Here is a 22,003-nt window from a genome sequence, read left to right on the forward strand (position 1 = left end):
TTTTCACGTTAATCCCCTGGTCAAACAACCAATGACCTGGCAGCAGGGAGACTGACACAGAAGCGGCCCAATCACAGTGAAGTTATAGCTTGTTAGACCGCCCATATCTTGCGCAAACGTCCAATCACATGCAGGAGTAGCCCTAGTTGGGCGTGGCCTCTCAAGCAAACTTCACATATGGCTCTTCCCAGCTGCATATCTTTAGATGGTAAGACATCCACACTGATGACTACCAAGACGGTTATTCATACACATTAAATTAATGAAATTCCGATAAACAGTTCTGCAGTAAATACGATCTTTTCAAATGTTTCGGCCGGTGTCTTCTAAATATTTTCTTTTATTTTTATAGTGTTCACCGGAAGTACTAGTGTGGTATTCGTGGTTTCTGCCTTGACGCTACGTGGAGTTTACGTGAGAGCATAGATTTCATGCGTGTTCACTGCCGGCCAGTGGTCACAGCACGAAACTACGATACAGTATTTAATTTGTGACTAATGTAGCGTAATACATTTAATAAGTATAGTCGTTATTAATAAGAATACAGTCAACTATAAGATAATTCAAATATAAATAAGACAATTACATTTAATATAGGTAATGACTGTATTATTTTGGAGCTGTTCTAATAACTGTTTTTTGTGTGACCATTTTACCTTTCTAGAGATACAGTCAATTTTGTATTAGTATTATTATTGCGAATTACAAAATGAATATTAGTCATAGTGATAACTGCATTATTTGAAACAGCTGTAATGTGTAAGAGCAGTTTTAATAACAATGTGAGGGCCAATTTACCTCTAGAGATGTTCATACCAGAGTCAGGGCAGTTTAAACCTCACGAGTATGTAGAATCATGAGTGGTTACTGCTCTCTAGTGGTCACAACGAGGAGCTGCAACACTACATTATATTCGTCAAAGAAGCGCCAGTGCACATATGATCGTGTGAAGACCTGAGAGTGAATTCTTTCAAAATAAAGACACAATTGAAGAGGTAAAAACGAACTAACATAAATTATTATAAAATAAATATGACTAGAGGATCATACAAATCTAGAAAGGACTTTATCTAAGACCCCTGGGCAACTGGGACATATTATTGACATCACTCAAATTAGAGATTCTTTTAGCCAGAAAATTGACTCTTAAAAAAATCATAATTAGTAAAACAGTGTCACTAATAATGTTTTTAAAAAATGTTGAATATCGATTTCAAGAGCTTTTTAAAGGTTTAGTTTCAGTTGCACTGCGCTGGACACACACATGTCCCACCCTCTGGTCCGTCATCCACACTTCCCTTGTCTGTGACGTCCATGTTTCTCCCTCACTCTCCCACTGAGTGCATCTGCTCTCCTATCTAATCTTTGCCTAAAATCACGGAGATAATCCTGCATCCATCTGTCCTGAGAGAAAGACAGAGCACTGACATTGCAATGTAATGAGGTAAAAAATAAATAAAAAATAAACCCCAACAACACCAATTTACTTCGTCATGATGCTGTAGGTGATAAATCCTGATGACATGATAGTGCTGAAATACTGACATCATCTTAAATTGCTTAAATTTTATTATACACAAGGAAATCTCACATATACATCTTTTATACATTGAATATTTTTCTATATTTTGCATTTTTAAATATGATCATTTCCTCTTTTTTTTACACTGATTCCCACCATACATTTCATCAAGAAGGAGGAGGACAACATTGGAACAGCCATAAACTGAGACAAAGAGAAACTTGATTAAAAATACACCGATACAACACTTAAAAATGAAATCGTTCACAGGAATAATCATTCGTGTCTTATAGACATTTCACTCAAAAGAAAATTGTAATATGCCTAAATCACATTTCAAAATCATTTATTGACATACTGACACATTTTACCATTAGACCCTCATTTCAATCAATTAAATTATTTTTGACATTCCAGCAGTGTATTTTTCTCTCGCAAAAGTGAGCTCAAATCACAAACCCTCGATAAGTTAAAATAGATTATAGATCTGGAGAAGAGCTTTCTGCAAATGTTCTTTTAAATTTCAAAACATTACTGTGTGTTGACATGACCTGTGAGTACACGCACAAAGTTGAGTTTGTGTGTGTGTGTGTGTGCTTGCATGCACATGTTGATTCATGTCAATAGATAGAGTATGTTGGCTCTATCAATTGTATGCACAGGCGCAAAGAGCTAAACTGTGCAGCTTGTACAATATGACAGCTCCTCTCCTGTATGAGAGTGCTAGTACTCTCTCAGGAGAAGCACCTCTGGACTCTCCACTCCATTACCCAGCTGTCAATGCATCAAGATGGAGAGGGTACTTCTTTTAAAGGACATTAGAGGAGCTGATGTGATTGGCCATGATTGTTATAAAATCTCAACACACCCTCTATTAATGCATGATAATAGATTTTTGCTGATCCCACCTGATTTCCATGGGTGTACATCACACAGCCGTGCACCCATTGCAGCCATGTAAATACCAAATAGTGTGCCACCACTCCCTCTGCACACTGTGCATGGTACACTTGACTATGCTTGCATTAAATAATCATCCTGTGTGTTTGTGTGTAAAAGGAAGAGAGGGATGGCGGGGTACTGCACTGCTGTGTTCATTAAAACATGCTCACCGCACAATGTTTTAGCACCTGCACCCAACACAACGACACACTCACTGTCACACAAACACACACATAGACAATCTGAAAAGCTCTGACCCGCCAATTCAAACATGACTGACATGAAGGTACTAAAGACAGCACGGATAGAGAGGAGAAGTCAGTGAACGTCCTGTTAAATGCAGGGAGGAGGACAGAGGGTGAGGCAGCCACAGAGACACAGAAAAAAGGCAGAAGCAGAGGCAGCACGTGCTGTGATGCCTGGGAATATTATAACTGTTGTTGCTCGCTGGTTAAGCAACTATTACACTCTACTTGTCATTCTGGGCCACCTCTCTAATGGGGGCTCACACACCAAATGGAAAGTCACAAATGCTGCACGATTACTCATGTGACCCATGACCCATGGACGACGTGACCTAGTTAGGTCAGACCCAGGTGAGATTCAGCTAGACACCACATGCAGCTTTGTGCACAAGCACATACACACACCTTTGCACATTCAAACACACACATACACACACACATTAAGGGGAGCCTGTTGTAACACAAGCTTTAACAGCTTTACACACACACAAACACAGACTGATACAACATGTAAGCACCTTTTTCCTCTTTGACTGAATCGTTTGAAAGTATTTTAAAACATGACTAAATAAATGAACCCATGTTATCTACCACATGCAAGCATACTAGAACTATGCATGCTTCAGAAACATAATGTTTCAGTGGCAGAGGAAAACAACTGGATGCATCACCAATGCCTGGACATGGCTGCGTTTAGTTTGTGCATTATTTTATTGCTGAACTGATATGATTTCTATTATGTCTGAGAGCATTGCGTGTAATATACTCTAGACAAATGAGTGTGAGCAATGTACAGTTGTGACATCACATGTTGTATTTAGTAATTCGGACAGTGTTGTAAGCTTTAGAGTTTTATGTTTCAAAACTGAGGACCTAAAGGTGCCTTCCCAGCAAATAAGTAAATGTGTGGATTACACATAAAACTTTAAATACAACACAATGCCAGTGGCTTGAGAGAGTTGCTGTACAGGCAAAAAGTCACACACACACACACACACACACACACACACACACACACACACACACACACACACACACACACACACACAGAATCTCCTCAGTGATGTCGTGGAAACAGAACTCCTGACCAATCACAATGAGCTCAGGACCAGGAAGGAAGTCTGGGAGATGAGCTCAGTTTTTGCAGATGAATACTGTATGTGTTTGTGTACATGAACCCCTCTAACGCCAGCATGCACATACCTACACGCACGCACACATGTACACACACAAAGACACACTCACATACACAGGTGTGACAATGAAATGGATTAGATCCATACTTTTGATATGTGCAACTGTAAATATTGCACAAAAGCACACAGCAGGTCCAGTCAGTATAGCAGTGACTCTCTTACAATCCCTTTCCCCAAAACATTCTTCCTCCTTTCTTTATGTTGTTTTTTAAAAACTTGTATGATGTCAATCTTCTATGTCAGCTCCCTCTCCTCTTCTCCCCCATACATGTATGAGTTGTATCCAGGTGGCTGCACATACTCCTCAGACTTATCCCAGTCCGACACCCATCCAGCCCCAGCTCCTCCTCCTCCGGCCCCTCCTCCGTTGGAACCAACGACCGGTTGGCTCATGGCCCCATACTGCCCGCCTCCGCGGTACATCTCCTCTGTCTCATTGGCCAGTTCATCCTCATCGATGATACCGCACTTCTCCTCGCTGGTGTCCTCTATGTCCGCCCATGCCTGCTTTTCTCCTGATGCAAAGAGTCCTTGTGAGAAAAAAATATGATCAATGTTTAGACTGGGGTCTTCTGCACATGCTTTACAAAACACTATATTTCAAAGTGAAGTCATACCATAAAAAATCACTCCTCCATAATGAACGAGGGAAGCTATTAGGAAGACTCCCTGCCACTCCTCGCGTGTCTGAAATTATGTAAAAAGGTATGAAACATCAAGAGTACGTTCTCCTTTCCCATTAAATATTTACACTTTGAAACTTTATACACAGCACTATAAAGTCAGTACAAGTAAATGGTTTTTACCTTGTGTTTGGTCATGGCTCCCACTATGAGAGGACACACCATTCCAGATAATGTTCCCACCCCGTTTGAGATGCCCATGAGTATGCTGGCATATCGAGGAGCAATATCCAAGTGATTGACATTGAACCCTGAGATTTCACACGACAACAGAGTTAAGGGAAATCAATTGGGGAATTGATTTACTGTTGAAATTTTGATCATCATGAGGCCAAGTCATCCCTCATCAGTGTTAAAGGTACTGTATTAAGCTTATTACCAGGTTCATACTTATGGGTGTCAACTAGAGAATGTTTACATGCTTTAATGTTTAAAAAACACATTATTTTCCTCATGCTATCCATTGCTGCAGCACCTCTATTCACCCTCTGTCTTACGGGTCTGATTTAGTGCCTGTCTCTTTAAGGCTCCCCTTTAGAAAAGCCCAGTCTGCTCTGATTGGTCAGCTCTCACAGGCCTGAGCAGGAACAGGCCATTGCTTCTGCATCAGCTCTGCTGGCATTTTTGCAACCACTGCTGAGCTGGGCTCATTGCTGAGGGCTGTGACTTTGCTGCAACATCACAACCATACAGAAGTCCAGACGGCTCGTTTAAAGGTACAGATTCAGAATATGGACTGTGTGCAGACTCAATGCTGTGATTGAGGCCAAAGGTGCATCTACTAAATACTGACTTGAAGGGGGTGAATACTTGTGCAATCACTTATTTTACATTCTATATTTTTAATTAATTGACATTACTTTGTGGACATTTGTCTTCACTTTGACATTAAATTGTTTTTTGTTTTGTATATTTTTTGTACATTGACCATGATTCCATTTATAAAAGCAATAAAAGGGGAAAACATCAAAGGGGCTGAATACTTTGTATAGGCACTGTATGTTGCTAAAGCCAAGAGCTGGTTAGCTTAGCTTAGCATAAAGACTGGAAACAGAGGGGGGAACAGCTAGCATGGCAAAGTGTAAAACTAACTGTTTGGTCCTTTATGGTGGCTATTTCCTGGACTATTTCTTGGCTTGGTACACTGACTGACTGGGTGCTTTCCCATGTTGTCAGTCTTACCTAAGCTAACTAGCTTCTGGCTGAACAGACAGATATGGGAGTAGAATCAATCTTCTCATAATCCTCTGCAAGACAGTGAATAGACAGATTTCCTAAAATATCTCTTAACACTGTTGAACAGTAGATCTGATTAAAGCAAACATGTTTATAACATCTCTTACCTGAGATAGCAAATCCACTGAAACCCACAGCAAGGACCAAAAAGGAAATAGCAACACCTTTTGAGTGAGAGTATCCCACCACCAGCAGGAGAGTGGCCTCCATCCCAAAACCTGAAACACATCCACACAAAAAACACATCAAACACTATCACTATCCATAGCTATAAACGCTGTCTCAACAAGCAATGGTCATCTTTTCAATAGTTCTGTTACAGTAGATTATAAATATGTTGAATATGGTGCATGTGTTTATGCATAGGCAGAAGAAACAGTGATCCAACATGTAAGCTGTGCTAAAATATTAATAGGATTCGAATACTAGCAGCTGCTGCATTTCAATGACAAGATGAAGACAGTTTGGCTTAATTGATTTGTGCGTTTCTAGATGTCTGTTAAAAGTTACTTCATTATTAGACTCACTTTGTCCAGACAGATGTCAAGTTTACTTCAAGACCTGGAGATGTTTCTTTCATCTTTTGTGGTGGACTTGTGATTTTCTCTTAAACCCAAATTGAATTTATATTTCATTGAGTTTAGTCAATAGTTTGTCTTTTACAGTGAATGCACTATTTATTTCTGTAGCATCTCAAAACATTCATGGTCTATCTCTCTACTCAAGCAGTAGGTGTTTTTCTTCATACATTTTCTGTCATATATTTGAGAAATTCTTATGCCCACTCAGTATGAACTGTCTTGAGCTTTCTTTTCCCCTCTTTTCTTTATCCCTCCTCACCTTCCTCCAACTGTCACCCTTTACTGTTTGACACGCTCACCTCCACAGTTCATGAGCTTCCTGACGTTGGTGGTGGACATCAGGTTGTGTGTTCTCAGGTAGTCTGCCAACTGGCCTCCGATGGGCACGATGATTGTCATCACCAGATGGGGCAAAGCTGACACCATGCCCACCTGAAAGAGGAAAGAGGAGAGAGAATGTATATGTGAGTGAGAGAAAGCGACACGAGAACAGTGTTTTCATTATGAAAGTATTAGAGACAATGAGAGTCAGAAAAAGATTGTAAATCACCTATTGCAGTTCAAATTTGTCCTGACATCCAAGTTACATTTTTTGATACTAGCACATCAATCTGGATATTATTAAATGCTTACGTTGATTAGTGCTGCTTTGAACTGAACTGAGTAATTTGATCTGAATGAGGACATAAAATCAATAATATCAAAGAAAAGAGGAGGAGAAATAGTTTGTAGAGCTGTGGGGGTCTAGCAAAATATCCCCAAAGATACCAATGGCTTTGTCATGTAACCCCTCAGACTCTTATTATCAGTCTTGGTTTTTAATCAAACACGTTAAAGTAGATAATTTCCACATGCACAAAAGAAAAAATAGAGTATATAATAAGGTTACAGTAGTTTCCCAAACCTAAATGTCACTTGCAGGTGCTTTGTAGAGATGAGTCTGGAACTCTGTTGATAGTTTAATTATCAATGGTAAGTTGTGACTTAAGGTGTAGTAAAGATAACATTGCATTTTTCAACTCTGTTGTAAGGATTTGCAAAATACAAGCCTGTTAAAGTTTCAAAAATAAAGTTACATTTTACATAAAACAGTTAAAAATGCTTGAGGTGATTAGTGCAAAGTTATTCTGACCCATAGTCACAACAGCCCCAGGTAGAAAAATACTAGAATTTCCCCTAGCTCCAGATGAAACCTTAACCCTCAAGTGAAGTCGCAGTTTGATACAGCAGATGAATGTAGCTGTGGGCATATGCCAATTGTAAGACTACATGGCAATTTCTAAAAAAACTCAAACTTATGTCTGTGTAGCTATATAGATAATCGAACCTCACCTTGCTGATCTCAAAGCCAAAGACTTCTTCAAAGTAGGCTGGCTGGCTGATGAGTAGCAGGTAGAAGGTCCAGCTCCTGCAGAAGTTGGCCACAATGATGGCATAGACTGGCATGGAGGTGAAAAAATGTCTCCATGGGGTTTTAAATTTCTGCCACCAAAAGGAATAAGATATTACTAGGATCCAATACATCCACAGTAACTGTGTTTGTGTCTAGGCTGAATATTGATATGCTACACATGAATATCATACAGAACCATACATGGAGAGGATTAAGAAAGGAAGCAGACTCTCCAATTGCATCTTCAATGTACTTCCTCTCCTCTGGTGTGATGGTGGGATGGGCTGCGGGACTCTCATATGACACCAGAATCCAGAACAAATACCAGAATATCCCAAAGCTGCCTAGGAGAGGAAGAGGAAGAAAACAAAACACACAGACGTGAGTACAGTAGAGAAAGAGTACTCGAAAGAGTTCAAGTGTGCAGAAGTGAGAGAGGAAGAGAGAAAATGAGAAGTAGCTACTCAGACTCTCCCCCAGCTTGTTGCAAATGTTGTGAAACTCAACTTTTTTAACTTTCACAACATGAGCGTTAAGATGGAAAGAAATTTGGGTTTCAGGTCATGCTGGTGACACAAGAAAGCTTAGCAAAAAACAATGTACACCTGAGCACCTGATGCAGACATACATAAGTTCTTGAGATTCACACCAAATCTCCTCCATTCATTCTTGATTGTGAGTAACAGAAACACACCAGTTAATAGATCAGGATTTTTTTTTGCATTTGAACTGAGGGGTGCTAGTGTTTGAATTAAAGGTTGCGGATTTCAACCAACTGAACACCCCTCGTCTCACCTTCCCCTACAAAAAAAAAACAAACAAAAAAAAGACAAAAGGCCCTCTCCAGAGCCAAGTTTAGGTGTGTCTGTCCTGGGCTATGGATATTATATTCAATTTCTGCCCCTAAATCCTAGACACTGGACCTTTAATATGTGACTCGACTGAGCAAACTCTGCAGTAAGCAAACACATATTTGAATATAAGGATACTAACCATAGACGTAGAATACTGAAGGCCACCCAGTGTATTGCACCAGTATCCCAGCTAAAGGCATGGCCACCACTGCTCCTGCATAGGATCCTTAGGAGGCAACAGACATATTTTTCCTTATAATCAAATAACAATTTATCAAAATGTCTGATATATATTTGGTGGTAATGGAAATCCACATGTGCAGTACATCCAGAACCTCGAGCGGCTCCATCGGCAAAACCTACAGAACTTGTTTCACAAGATTTCTGCTGATAAAAATTTCAGTAAGGTGTGAAACCTTACCACAAAAGGCTGTTGTGGCTAATCGACTTCTCTCAAGAGGCGGCGCCCACTTGGCCCAGATCCCGTGGCAGGCTGGGTATGATACACCCTGAAGGACACAAGGGGTACATTCAGGGAAACACTCTCAAGCAAGTAGGAAAAGTCTTACAAAGTCTTTGTACACGGACGCATGCTTTACCTCAACAAGGCCTTGGCATATTCTGACAAGTATGACGCAGCTGTAATGGCAGCGAGCAGCAGATGGAATCAGCATGTTGAGGGTGGATGTGGCCACTATGGCAAAGCCAAACACTCTTAAACATGAAAAAGACAAACAAGCTGCCTCAGATTGAATATTCAACTGCAAAGACAGCAGCAAAGAAGAAGAAGAAACAAATGCCAAGCCTACTTTTTTCAAACCCAGCACAATTACCCAATTGTTCAATTAATCAACCAATTAAAAGTAGACCAGATTACAGCTATGCCCATATTGGAGAAGTTGTAGTAAATGTGAAGATATTCACCTGTTGGCTGCAAATTTTTGACATATAAAGCCTCCTGGGATCTGTGTGACGATGTAGCCCCAGAAGAAGGAGCCATGGATCATCCCCACTGTCTCAGGGTCCCAGGTGAACTGTGCAGCCTGGAGAAAAGAAGATATATCAGTTAAACTTACATTCAAAACAGAGATGATAACTGTGATCAGAACTTCTGTTCAGAGATGCAGTTGTTACAGGTAGTCAAACCATGACCCAACTCATTTTGTTTTGATGCACTCTTAGATTGCAGCATGTATTTGGGAAGATTTTGGTATAGTAATCGATTAAAAAAATATTTTTCAGTTCCCAAATGTACTGCATATGCTTACATTTTATCACTCATGTTAACGTAAGTACACATGGCCTGAGATCAGTGTTTATCTGTCATTCCTTTCTTTCCTTTAGAAAAATCTTGGCATCATTCAACTCCTGAGCAGAGATAAAGCAGATCATAGAGAAACACAAACAAATGTGTGAGACTTGTCTACCAATGCAAACATCTCTATCAAAGACAGACTGACACAATGAAGGTGAGTCCAAAAGCTTTGATTTTTGTTTTGCCACTTACCACAAGTACTTCCTTGTTGCCTTTGTAGACAGTGTGGTCATTGACCATGCTTACTATGGCCACACCCAGGTTGCACCGGATGCCAAAAGAAATACAGAATCCCAGGCCAGACAGAATAGCGATGATGTACCGCCTTGGCAAGCCGAAGCAGGTACAGTCAACCACCGGCAGCTCCTTCTCCTCCACCAGCTCAGGACGACCCTCCGCTGATAACTCAATGGTTTCTCCATTGGGCTGCCGCTTCTCGATCAGCCTAAGAGCAGATGGAGAGACTGAGAGACCGTGCAGGAAGGGAGAACTACGAGCCAGCCTCTGCAAACACGGTGTAACAGGTTAACTGTGAAGTTATCATGCATCTTTAAAATATTGATTCTTTACACTGCCTGATTCAGATGATGTGCAAGAGGGACATAATTCTAGTTGTTGTCATTTATAATTTGTTGATACATGCAAAAAGTTCAGTGGCAATACCTGCTCATTTATAGGTATAATTTGTTGGATATGGCCAGAATTTGAAGGTAGTTCCAAAATTATAGGTAGCAGCATAAATGCTAACTGCTGCTCACTATACTCCTTGCTGTATTTAGTTTTGGCTGTAGCGACTAGCTCCTGTTTGGAAGTAAGCTCAGTTAGCTGTAGAGCTAGTGGCCGTATTAGTTGACTGGGGTTTGCTTGGACCGTAACCTCAGATCACGGGGGCAATCACTGCAAGCAAAGGGGCTTAGCTCATCCGGGCTCCCAGTGCACACAGCTGGACACCAGACTGGGACTGAACACAGCCTCTGAGACCAACATAGGTCAGTTTGAAGACAGGGGATACAGTACAGAGGTGATTTACAGCGGCTCTGATCAGGACTATGACTTCAGGGATGAGAAGACAAGGCAGATGGAAATAGGAGAGGCATGCAATGGCAGAGGAGCGGGAGAAAGTTGGGCATCAGCAGCAGGTGCATGGAAATTAAAGCCGGAATGATTTCATATTGTACTCAGTGAATTTAAGGTTTATTTAGAACAAAACAGAGGTGATTGTGGAAAGACAAACCAAGACTGTTTTGGTGAGTTCATTTGTTTGAGTTCTGAAACTGCAGGGGCTGTACTATAGGACTATTGCCTCTTGCCCGTACAAAGTGGTCCTACAAGACAGGATGTGGCCAGAGCTAGCTGGTTAGCATGCTAACTTCAGTAGACATCTCTACAACTCAATACATTGATATCTTCACATTTCTTCCCATTTTAATGTTTTAAACACAATTTTGGCCATATCTTACATATTGCACCAAGTACTAAACGTTGGATTGGCATTTCTCTTGGAAAAAAAAGACACAGAGAGGTATTTGCCATGAAAAAGAGGGAAAAGGGGAGAGGTGACAGTCAGGTGACACCTCCACGAGGGACAAAAAACTTATATAACATAGAGACGGTGGCTCAAATTTCCTGTGAGTACGGGGGACATTTGCTGTTCAGGTGAGCCACTGATGCTTTAAAAATAAATCTGTTTGTATATAAAGGTTTGAAATGCGGGAAACACGGTGGTCTGCAAACATCTTTGAGAACCTTGTTATTTTCAGGCTGTGGCAAGGAGTATTTATCAGCTCTTTGAGCATGGTGCATGTCTTTTTACTGCAGAATTTGACGCGTGCGTGCGCGCGCGCACACACACACACACACACACACACACACACCTCCATGCAGACAACATGCGCCATGTTGGGGTTGTGTCTGACTCAGCGTGTCCCAGTGTGTGGAAGCAGCTGTCACTAGCCGAGGAGCAGAGTTAGCCACCACAGCACATTCCCCCAGTGACCGCTTCTTTAGGACGCCTGGGACCTGCTGCCATACTGGTGCTGTTCAAGATGTCCACTCTCTCAGGAGACAGACATCTAATCACATCATATGACTGAATGGACAGGCTTGTCTCTTTAAGGTACTTCAAATGGTGTGTGGGTGCACAAATAGATAAAAAATAATTTAAGTAGATAAGATAATTTCAGTAAAGAAAGGCATACATTTTTATCTTTCAAAAGCAAACTTTGAGTTTTTATGCATATATGTCCATATGTCCATTAACTGAAAAGTTTTGTAGAAAAGCAGAAACATTTACAGCCAAATGTCAACCAAGGAACTACTTTAGTTATTATCAGTTTGTCTTAAAAGAGACCAAAAATTGTTGTTATTTTAGGCTGTTTGTGCAAGACCATTTTGTCAAATGGCGAGTGCCACTTTTTTCCATAGGAGTCAAACAGAGAAGTCAGGAGAGCGGCCATCTGTGTATTATAACCTCCATACTCTCAACAACACCCCCCACTATTAAACACTCACACGCATGCATACGACATTTTTCTCCTGTTCAATTGCCCATACTGCCACACTATCTAGTGTATATATGTTTTATCCTGTGTGTGTGTGTTTTGGGGCAGGTTGGAGTTCACAGTGAAGCACAGTGGTGTGTCAGCCGTCCGCTTTCCATTGGGCTGATCCAGTTAGTCAGTGAGCTGGAGAATTATGCTCAGGAACAGGCACAATCATCACAAGGTCACAAGATTTGTTCCATGTGATGAAAGAATGGTTGCATTTTTCAAAAGTTGTTTCAAATTTGAGCTTTAATATGTTACCAAAAACTAGTGTTTACTGCATTTAGAACTGCTCGGTTTTTCCCAAGCAACCATTCAAGACATTTCATCTCTCTTTGCAGCACACTGAACCTCCGAGATCACTTATTCACGCACGCCAAAAGACAAGTCAGAGTCTGACACTGGTTAATTATTGATGTGTTTTTGGGTGGATAAATAATTCAGTCCAGCTTTTACACCATAATCTGTCACTATCTATCTATCTGTTCGCCTTTCTCTCTGCATCTCTGCATAGAGCTACAGTCTCATCCATCCAGTTGTTTCATTTCTTAGCTATGCATGTGGATTTCACTCCCTCCCCCAATTTCCACACAACAGACTCTGCATAATCTCTTTATACATCCGTGCAATCTGTCAATAAACAAAACAAGATAAAGGATATGCCAGTTTAATGATGCATCAATTAAACCTCAATGCATCATGATATATATTCTACTCATCAAGTAAAACACAATGGACAAGAGGAGAGTAATACTTTGCTAAGCAACATTGTAAGAGATTAGAGAGGCTGTCTCCCCTCTGTCTCTCTCTCTCTCTCTCTCTCTCTCTCTCTCTCTCTCTCACTCTCTCTCTCTCTTAATCTGTCACAACATTCAGATTAGGATTACAAAAATGATTTACTTCCGGAAATGAATATGGAAGGACAGACTAGCGCCGGGCGTGGTTTAGCATGCAGCTCCCTATATCACGACACACACTGTTGAGTTCATGCTGCCCTATGATTCAGTTTGTTTTTAGTCCTTTTGTAAATAAGGCTGCTTTCACTTAACATGCAGTTATTTTATGTTTTAAATCAAACATTCAATGATTTATAAAAATGTCCCAGCTAATACAAATACATCTTAGCTTCCTAAGTAGGCAGAGTTTATTCCATTATATATATACACCATATTTTACATAATAAATTACATATTAAAGTTAAGGGATACTTCTGCATGAACATAGTATTTTTCAAGTTTTAATTACTGAAATATTATACGTAAAAGTAGTGCATTTCAAATTGGTTATAGACCTTTTTCACTGCAGACATTTTGACTTTTCAAAGCAGGAATAGCCCAGGTATGACCAATAACGTTAACGATGGCTCCATTCTATTAAGAGTCCCAGTAAGTCATGTCAGTGAGAAGGCATGCACAGTACCAGAGCCCTGGAAGCAGTTCACCTAAATGGAATGTAGCCATAATTAATTGTAGAAACTCCATCGGGGCTTTTCCTGCTTTGACAAGTCAAAATGTCAGCTCTGAAAAGGGTCTATTCTCTCTCCTGTAATAAATCACACGTCTAGATATTCAATTTATACACATTGACTCAACGTCATAGAAAAGCTATGCATTAAATGTGACCCTTTACACTGAAACTATGTTATAGAATTAGATGGAAAATATACATGCAAGAAGTTTACAGAAGTGCACACTAGGTGCTGGACTGAAGACTGAAAAGTCAAAAATACAAAAACAGAGTCCACACACTAGATAATGCTCCCATGAACATTTATTACCCCCATATGTAGGGTTTCTTAAGAAATAAAGCAAATGAGGAGATAACATATACGTAAGTGCCTCGGTACTTTTGTATTCATGGGAGATTTACAGGTACTAAAAATATATAAAGTCAGTGTTCATTATTGTTTCAGCTACAGCATATGCAAGCATGTGACATTTATTTGACAGTAGGTGCACTGGCTCGTGGACACGTGCAAAACCATGCAACACAAGAAAGAGAGAGATGAAACTGTTACCAGTTCTGTAAATCAAAGCAATAAGTTGATCAAAAAGCAGACGTGACAAAAAGGAGGGAAGGTGTGTACACATTTTTTCTGTCAAGTCAGTCGGCCGTGCTCACACTGCTGTCCTCTCTGTACTGAACAAATGTGCTGACTTGCCCCCTGAGTGGAGCGCAGTATCCTACTTCAGAGTTAGTGAAGGGTGCAGGAGGATCCTCATTAAAGCTCACGACAGATTGCAGCCTGACACCTACACATACGCTACCAGCTAACGAGGCTAGCCCACAGCAAAAAGTACCGTTAATTACAGATGCCTCCCACTAAAGGGCAATCTCACCCTAATGCGTGTGTAAGTCTCTGAAAAAAGCTGACTAACTGGGTGTCTCCCTCTTCTAATGTTTTTATGTCATGATAAAAGGACTCACTGGTACTTTTGTTCTGGTTCGTAAAAATTCCTAGTTCTTTGAGATAAATGAGGCAGAAAAAGAGGAAAGAAGTTACTTTTGTGTGAGGCTCACAGCCACTCAGCTGATGTAGCTTCTCTTGTTAGCATAGTGAGGACCTGATTGGTCTCAGCTGGCAACAATTAATGAGCGAGAGAGCAATGAGCAGGCAGGAGTCCCGTGACCTCAGGCTCTCTGAAATATAATTACAATAGTAACAGGCTCAGCGGACACTCAGGAATCACTTACACCTCAAACTGAGCTCATATTTATGCTTTTCACCTGAGCACAGGAAGCAAAGTTCAACCCAAAACATAAAAGCTGAATGTACAAAGCCAATCTGACAGAGCCAATTAACGAGTTAACTCTTCTTTTAATGATTAAACAATTAATCAGTGACAGATATACTCAAGATAATGTATTTATATAGCTCACATTTGACAATCTGTAACAAACATATTTTGGCATTTTTGCTTTAAACATGATTAAAACTGTGATTTTTAACATAGTTGCTGATGAATTGTCTTGATTGATTACTTGAACATTAGAATAATCAACTAATCACTGCAGCTCTTACTGAATCCCCTGACCCCTGCGCTAAATAGGGATGCAGTGGTATGAGATTTTCACAGTACGATAACTGTCTCGGAAAATATCACCATTTCACAGTATCACAGTATTGACTGACCCTTAAAGAACACCTTAACGCCGTTAAACGCTTTATTATGATTTAACACAATGATTATGACATATATTATGAGTATACTGTGTAACCGGTTTACTGCTGCAATCCTGATGTCCTCCAAACACAACTTTCCCACAAACCATGGAATATATAACTATAATGTAAAACTTTTTAAATAGTATTTGTATTTACAGCCTATAGACCATTATTATTGTTTTCATATTCAGGTGAAAGGAGTGACGATCAATTTACTCAATACATTTTTTTTAACATTTGCTTTTAAATAGTGAGAAAATATCTACAATTTTGCTTAATTGGTGATTTTGCAATAATATATCAGCTATGACAGAACAACACTGTGACTCTCACGTGCTGCCTGGTGACCTGGGACCTTTCTTACCATGTATATTAAATTCACCAATTCACAGAGCGTCCTGCATAATCCTCTCATAAGAGGATGATAGAGAGGAAGAGAGACGGCGAGAGCGGTTGACAGTGAAAATATTATATAACGCGCCCTGGTCATCATTTGTCCACATCCATGTACTGAATTGATCCTGCGTTGTGCTGTGTGTGAAACATGTTCCTCATGTCAGACCTCTTACTCTAGTCCTCTTGTCTAAAGATGATTTAACCACATTCTTATTTACACTCTATGTGTTGGTCAGGCGTTTGGAAATATGAACAATAGCTTGAGGAATTTGAATTTTCAAAGGGAAATTTCTGCAGTTCTTTTGTAATTTCAATAGTGGTGTCTCCCCCTTCCTCCACGAGCCTCTCACTCTCCCTGAAGTGAACAGATTGGGTCTCGGTGGGACTGTGTCACCCAGGGAGACTCCCTCCTCCCCATCCTGTCACACCGATTTTTTTTTCTCTCTCTCCTGTGGACACACACACATACACACACAGACACACACAATGTTCAAATGCCCACACGTGTGACCTTCATAGACATATTATCTAAATACTAACATAGTATGGCTCAATCACTGAGTAAGTGCTGATTACATGTGTACACACACACACACACACACACACACACACACTTACTGCATTTACCAGACAGGTAATGATGGACTGAGTTGGGTCAGAAGATATATTTTGAAAAAAACATATTTTCTTCTGTTATGTGCCCGACAGTGCAAAGAGAAAGCATGAATACAGAGGATGGAAGCAATCCTGACATCATGGATACAAACAGCATTGCTGCCAACAACTTGGAATACCGAGCGGTTGTAACTGACTTTCCAAACTGCTGGGTTCTGACAAATCTAGGGCCTTTCCATATGATGATATATATTGTGTGACAATGGAAAAATATCTATAATTTCATATTCTATTGTGTTATAAGTTCGCACTCTTTACAGCAATATTTTTCACTATTCGACAATGCTTTCCATTCTCAGACACTGATGCAGGCAGGAAATTTGCATGGAGGCAACACAAACAAATATGGAGGAGAGGAAAGGTGACACAAAATGGGATAATTCTGAACAGGAGAAGGACAAAACGAGGAGCTCGTATTTAAAAGAGGAGCTACTACCGTCACATGGATGTGGTTTGGGTTTGAAAAAATTCCAAAGACCTGACCAGACCAGGACCAGAGAACTTAAGTAATATAAAACCTCTTTAACCACCTATGCAAGAATCATGTCAAACAGTATAGAGAGAGTCACATGTATATTGTGATATGTATCTTTATCAGGATATGAAATTACCTATATCAGGATGAGTTACTGGTTATATCACACAACCCTTGACAGATACATCATCTGTGCAGACCCTGCAATAAACCTGCATACAGTACAACAATTCAGGTAGTGAGAGTGACACACTGGCATAAACAGATGGACAAAAGATCAAGATAGAGAACACAAACAGATGTGTCTCAAATGTGGCTCCCAGGACTCACTGTGTGATGTTTTCAGCCTCAATGACAATGACTGCCAGCACAGTAGTCTTCTTTACGCTTCACAACCAGTCAAATCGCTTTAACATTATTGCCCTTTGTCACAATCAGGGCTGCAACCAGTGATTTTTGTCATTGTTGATTAATCTATCAATTATTTTCTCAATTAATTGATTATTTGTTAGGTCAATAATATGGTGGAAAATGTCAATAAGTGTTTCCCAAAAGCCCAAGATAACAAAGATATTATTTTACTGTCATAGAGGAGTAAAGAAAGCAGGAAATATTCACACTGAAGAAGTTGGAATCAGCAAATTTTGACTCAGCAAATCAGCAAAAAATTATTAAAAAGTAATCAAAGTGGTTGGAGATTAATTCAATAGCTGACAACTAATTGAGTGATCGATTAATTGTTGCAACTCTAATCACAATGTTGTATTGTACACTGTATTCATCATGATCCCAACACTAATGTTTGCGCACATTAGTGTTGGGATCGTGATGAATACAGTCATATGTTAAAACAGATTTTAAGACTTTACATCACACATTTTTTTCTTTTATTATGAAAATATTTACCTATGGTTATTAGACCACCTACAGTACATTGTGCAAAGTGACTAAGGTAAGTTAACTGCAATATTACATTTCACAGGTTTCCAAAAACTTGATACAAACCCCCTTATTCATCAGGAAACCCCTCTGATTGCACACATGCACAGAGAAGCAAAGCCAAGTGGCGAAGCTGCTCTGTCTCTGGGCGTTCTTAAGTATTAATGTCAAGGATGTGGTGCAATATATAAATCAACGGTTCACAATTCTTCTTAAATTGAAAGGAATACGATGATATAAATGATGCCAAAGGGTTTTCAGTTATTGTACTTTGCCAAACTCTGATTGGTAAAACATTTAACATAGGTTAATCTCATTACTATTCCACTTTATTCAAATCACTTTTTAGACCACCGTGTGAGCTAACTGAAAATGCAGCCCTCCACTGCAAGTAAAATGGATTAAAAATGGATTACTTATTACGTTCTGTATTGCCTTGTGCGTAGTGAAACACAAGCTCGCCCTTTTTGGCCGTGCAATCCTGCTGATACAAACAGCCAATTCATTTAATATACGTGGCATTTTTATGAGATGCAGAAAGGAATACTATTAGAAACTTTTACACACATTCAAAACGGTTGTGAGAAGACAGATGTAGCATGATTGTATTTAATGCAGTGCTGTGAAGTAGCTCCTTGGCACAAGGAGATTAAAAGATAACGTTCAGACATTCATTTGAGGATCTTAAAAAACAGAAATAGTGAAAGTAGAGATGTAGTGCACTTGACCTTACAGTGCTGAGTTTATGCTTACCTAGTGGAGTTTAATATAGAAACAGGAGATGCATTCTGATGGAGAAAATGTTTAAATAATAGATGAACTCCTGGCTGCTTTCATCAGGAGGGATTTTGTCTGAGAGGTGGTGAGATTGCACACAAACACACATCTACTCACACTGTGCAGGGATGTCCTGTGTGCAAGATGCATCATATTGACATACGCGCACTTTTATAAACACACACTTTTCAAATAGATTTGAACAAAATATTCATTTTTCCTATTAAAGCCATTGCTTGTGCCTAACACTGCAACCACATAAAACCAGAGTTCACTGGCTAAGCCGAGGAAACGCCCACTAAAACCAATCTGGATCCAATCTGATACATCACATCTCTCATGGCACCAACTGTGGCCATGCACATGCGTGGCTCATGACCAGGAACAGAGAAAAAGCCTGAGATTTACATGTCCATTAATCTGGGACATCCCGATAGGGTGAAACTTGTCTGTGCTGGTGTCTCAATGGATGGACGGATGGAGGGATGGAGGAGGAGGAGGAGGAGGAGGTGGAGGGAGCGGCTGGAGGAAGTGACATGGGCTGGGATGGAGTGAGTGGGAGGGGAGAGTTTAGGGATTTGCGTGGCTCGACAGCTGGACTGAAAAACAGGCTATTTCAGGACGGGATTTATACGTTTGGTTGCTACCTCAAATCCTGAGAGAGCGAAAGCTTAAAGCGATGGTTATTGCATGAGGTTCTATCGGTGTCTTTAATCTCTCTTTTATACTGAAATATTGTCAGCACACCATTCTGTGTTGCAACTTTTGTATTGATATGCAATTTTACATGCATCCAGCATTTAAACACATTTGTGATAAAGTACTACAGTGATATATGTCAATCTTTTCTTTAAAAATTACACTGTGCACGTACATGAACTAGTCAAGGTCGGCTTAATCATGAACCATCTCAAAGAGCCATTGTGTGTATCATATAAAGGCTGTAGAGGTGATACAGATATACAGATTTACTTTTATTACTACAAGCTGCAATTATTTCAGAAAATGGCACAAAAAAACTATTGAAAAAAGAATCGTACAATTCATTGTGAGATCTTCTAATTGTTTTATCCAACCCATAGTCCACAAACCAAAGACATTCAAATTTCTATCACCTAAGACAAAAGAAACTGTCTGAACCGAGAAGCTAGAAGCAAGAAATACACAATAAAGATTGATCAGTTATGAATAGTAGTTGCCTATTAAGTTTCTGCTGATGACTAATCGACTAATGCTTCAACTTTGTATTACAATAATGATAATTACTATTATTATGGTTGCCTTGTCTCTTTCCAGCCAACTGATTACAGCGTTGATTTTGTTGTAAAAAAACACAAAACACAAAAACCCAAACATCTTGTTTAATTGGTAAATTTAATTGAGATCTCATAGTTCATTGCTCAAACACACAGAAGTAACTTGTCAGATATCTAACTATAGCTATCGATAGATAGATAGATAGATAGATAGATAGATAGATAGATAGATAGATAGATAGATAGATAGATAGATAGATAATGAGTGGTTACATCTGATTCCGTGCCAGGAACGCACGGAAACATTATGTAACCACAGTTTCTTCTCGCCTGAGACTACAATATACTCAATCGACTTTAAGCTGGGCCAAATCTGACAAGAGCAACAGCATCATTCATGATTTTTATAAGAAAAGTATGCTATAAAGCATCAAATCCCAACGAGAAACCCTCTCTTTAGTCTCACATGCACTCTGTAGCGAGTTCATTGCACACTTCTTCCATTACTATCCCCATTATTGACTTCTCTAGTATACTTTTCGTCTTAATTTGCTTGTTTTCTTTTGCAAAAATGAACCATCCGTGAAATGACAGCCAAACGTCTTTTCCGTCACTTTCAGCATTTTTCCACCCACTTCTGCAACACCGTGCGCTGCGCAAAGCTGGACTTTTGCCCCAACATAATGTTGAATGCTTTAAAACCGGACAGTCGCCTCTTTTCCCAGATAAAATCAATAACGAGCAAACTTTTTCCTCCACCAGAGTTACTGGTTGGAGGGCGGAGGATGGGAACACGCAGCACGATGGACTGCTGCGTCCCGCACAACAAAATTATCCCCAGCAAACAGCGTGAAAATGGGGAAAGTCAGGGATGGAGCAGGGATATTTAAAATAGGTATGTACCTGTGAATTTTCCCCAGAGCTTTGCCCGCCTGCGCCTTAAACCTGTCTGGTCGGATCTCCATCCTTGCAGCTTCTTGACCCGGCCGGTGTGCTGATGTCCCGCGCGCCCTCCTGTCCTGCCTGAGCGCGCGCAGTCCTCTTTCTCTCTCTCTCCATCATCTCTCCCTCTCTCATCCCTCCCTACACACCAGCCTCCACCTCACAGATGGGCCGCAGAAAGGTGTAGGCCTTTCTGGTTCATTGTAGCCTAAGAAATTACATGCAGCTTGTGGTCTTTACTGGACATATGGACTAAGGGAATATAAATGATATCATAGAATAATTAATCTGAAGTCTAAAAATATTATTGATAAATACTAAGGAAAACTAAGGATCAAATAAAATCTACATTGGCCACCATCATGATTTTTGTGTGTGTGTGTGTGTTTTTGGCTGAAGTGGTTGTTGTGGAAATTCTTCTTGCTCAGTTTGTCCGTTTGCAAATGAACTCACTTGCTCACTTGTCAGCAAAGAGAGTTGCATCTGTTCATTAGTTGATATAATTGTTTTGCAAATTAGCAACCTTCTCTAATATTCCTACAAGATGAAAAACATCTTTTCAGGGACCTCAGTGTTTCCACTCTCACTATTCACTTCCCTTGCAATGTCACATGATAAACAGACCTTTCATTGTATTATCCTGTTAGCAGAAGGACAGACAGTGGTCACAATGAGGCTCAGAATCAGAGAAACAATAAGAGTATAAACTTATATTACAGTGGTTTAATTAACGCATTGTGAGCGTGCATTAGTGAAGAACCCATACATTTTAACTAGAAGACCTGTAATAAAGGGACTGTATAGCACCTGATAGGAAAACAGATAACACCTCAACTGATATAGCCTTAATATCACAATATTTTAAGG

The 22,003-nt window shown here is 39.9% G+C and overlaps 1 protein-coding gene across 1 annotated transcript; it reads right to left on the reverse strand.

Moving 5' to 3' along the window:
* Positions 1–4,139: 4,139 nt before the first annotated feature.
* On the reverse strand, positions 4,140–21,159 carry slc17a7a (solute carrier family 17 member 7a). Its single transcript, XM_073494790.1, has 13 exons — positions 21,098–21,159; positions 10,160–10,412; positions 9,577–9,695; positions 9,252–9,366; positions 9,074–9,161; positions 8,792–8,878; positions 8,000–8,142; positions 7,738–7,887; positions 6,705–6,837; positions 5,932–6,042; positions 4,712–4,839; positions 4,523–4,592; positions 4,140–4,435 (listed from the first exon to the last, which is right to left on the reverse strand). The coding sequence occupies exons 1-13, from the start codon at positions 21,157–21,159 to the stop codon at positions 4,140–4,142; spliced, it is 1,755 nt and encodes a 584-aa protein (XP_073350891.1).
* Positions 21,160–22,003: the final 844 nt, after the last annotated feature.

Source organism: Pagrus major, chromosome 23, assembly GCF_040436345.1.
Source record: "Pagrus major chromosome 23, Pma_NU_1.0".
In the NCBI taxonomy this organism is placed as follows: Eukaryota; Metazoa; Chordata; class Actinopteri; order Spariformes; family Sparidae; genus Pagrus; species Pagrus major.

Coding starts and splice junctions, on each gene's coding strand:
- slc17a7a (XM_073494790.1), bottom strand. CDS start 21,159: ATGGAGATCCGACCAGACAGGTTTAAGGCGCAGGCGGGCAAAGCTCTG. Junction 8,879..9,073: donor AGCCACAACAGCCTTTTGTG/GTAAGGTTTCAC, acceptor TTGCCTCCTAAG/GATCCTATGCAGGAGCAGTG. Junction 7,888..7,999: donor CCTTTCTTAATCCTCTCCAT/GTATGGTTCTGT, acceptor TTTTGGTGGCAG/AAATTTAAAACCCCATGGAG.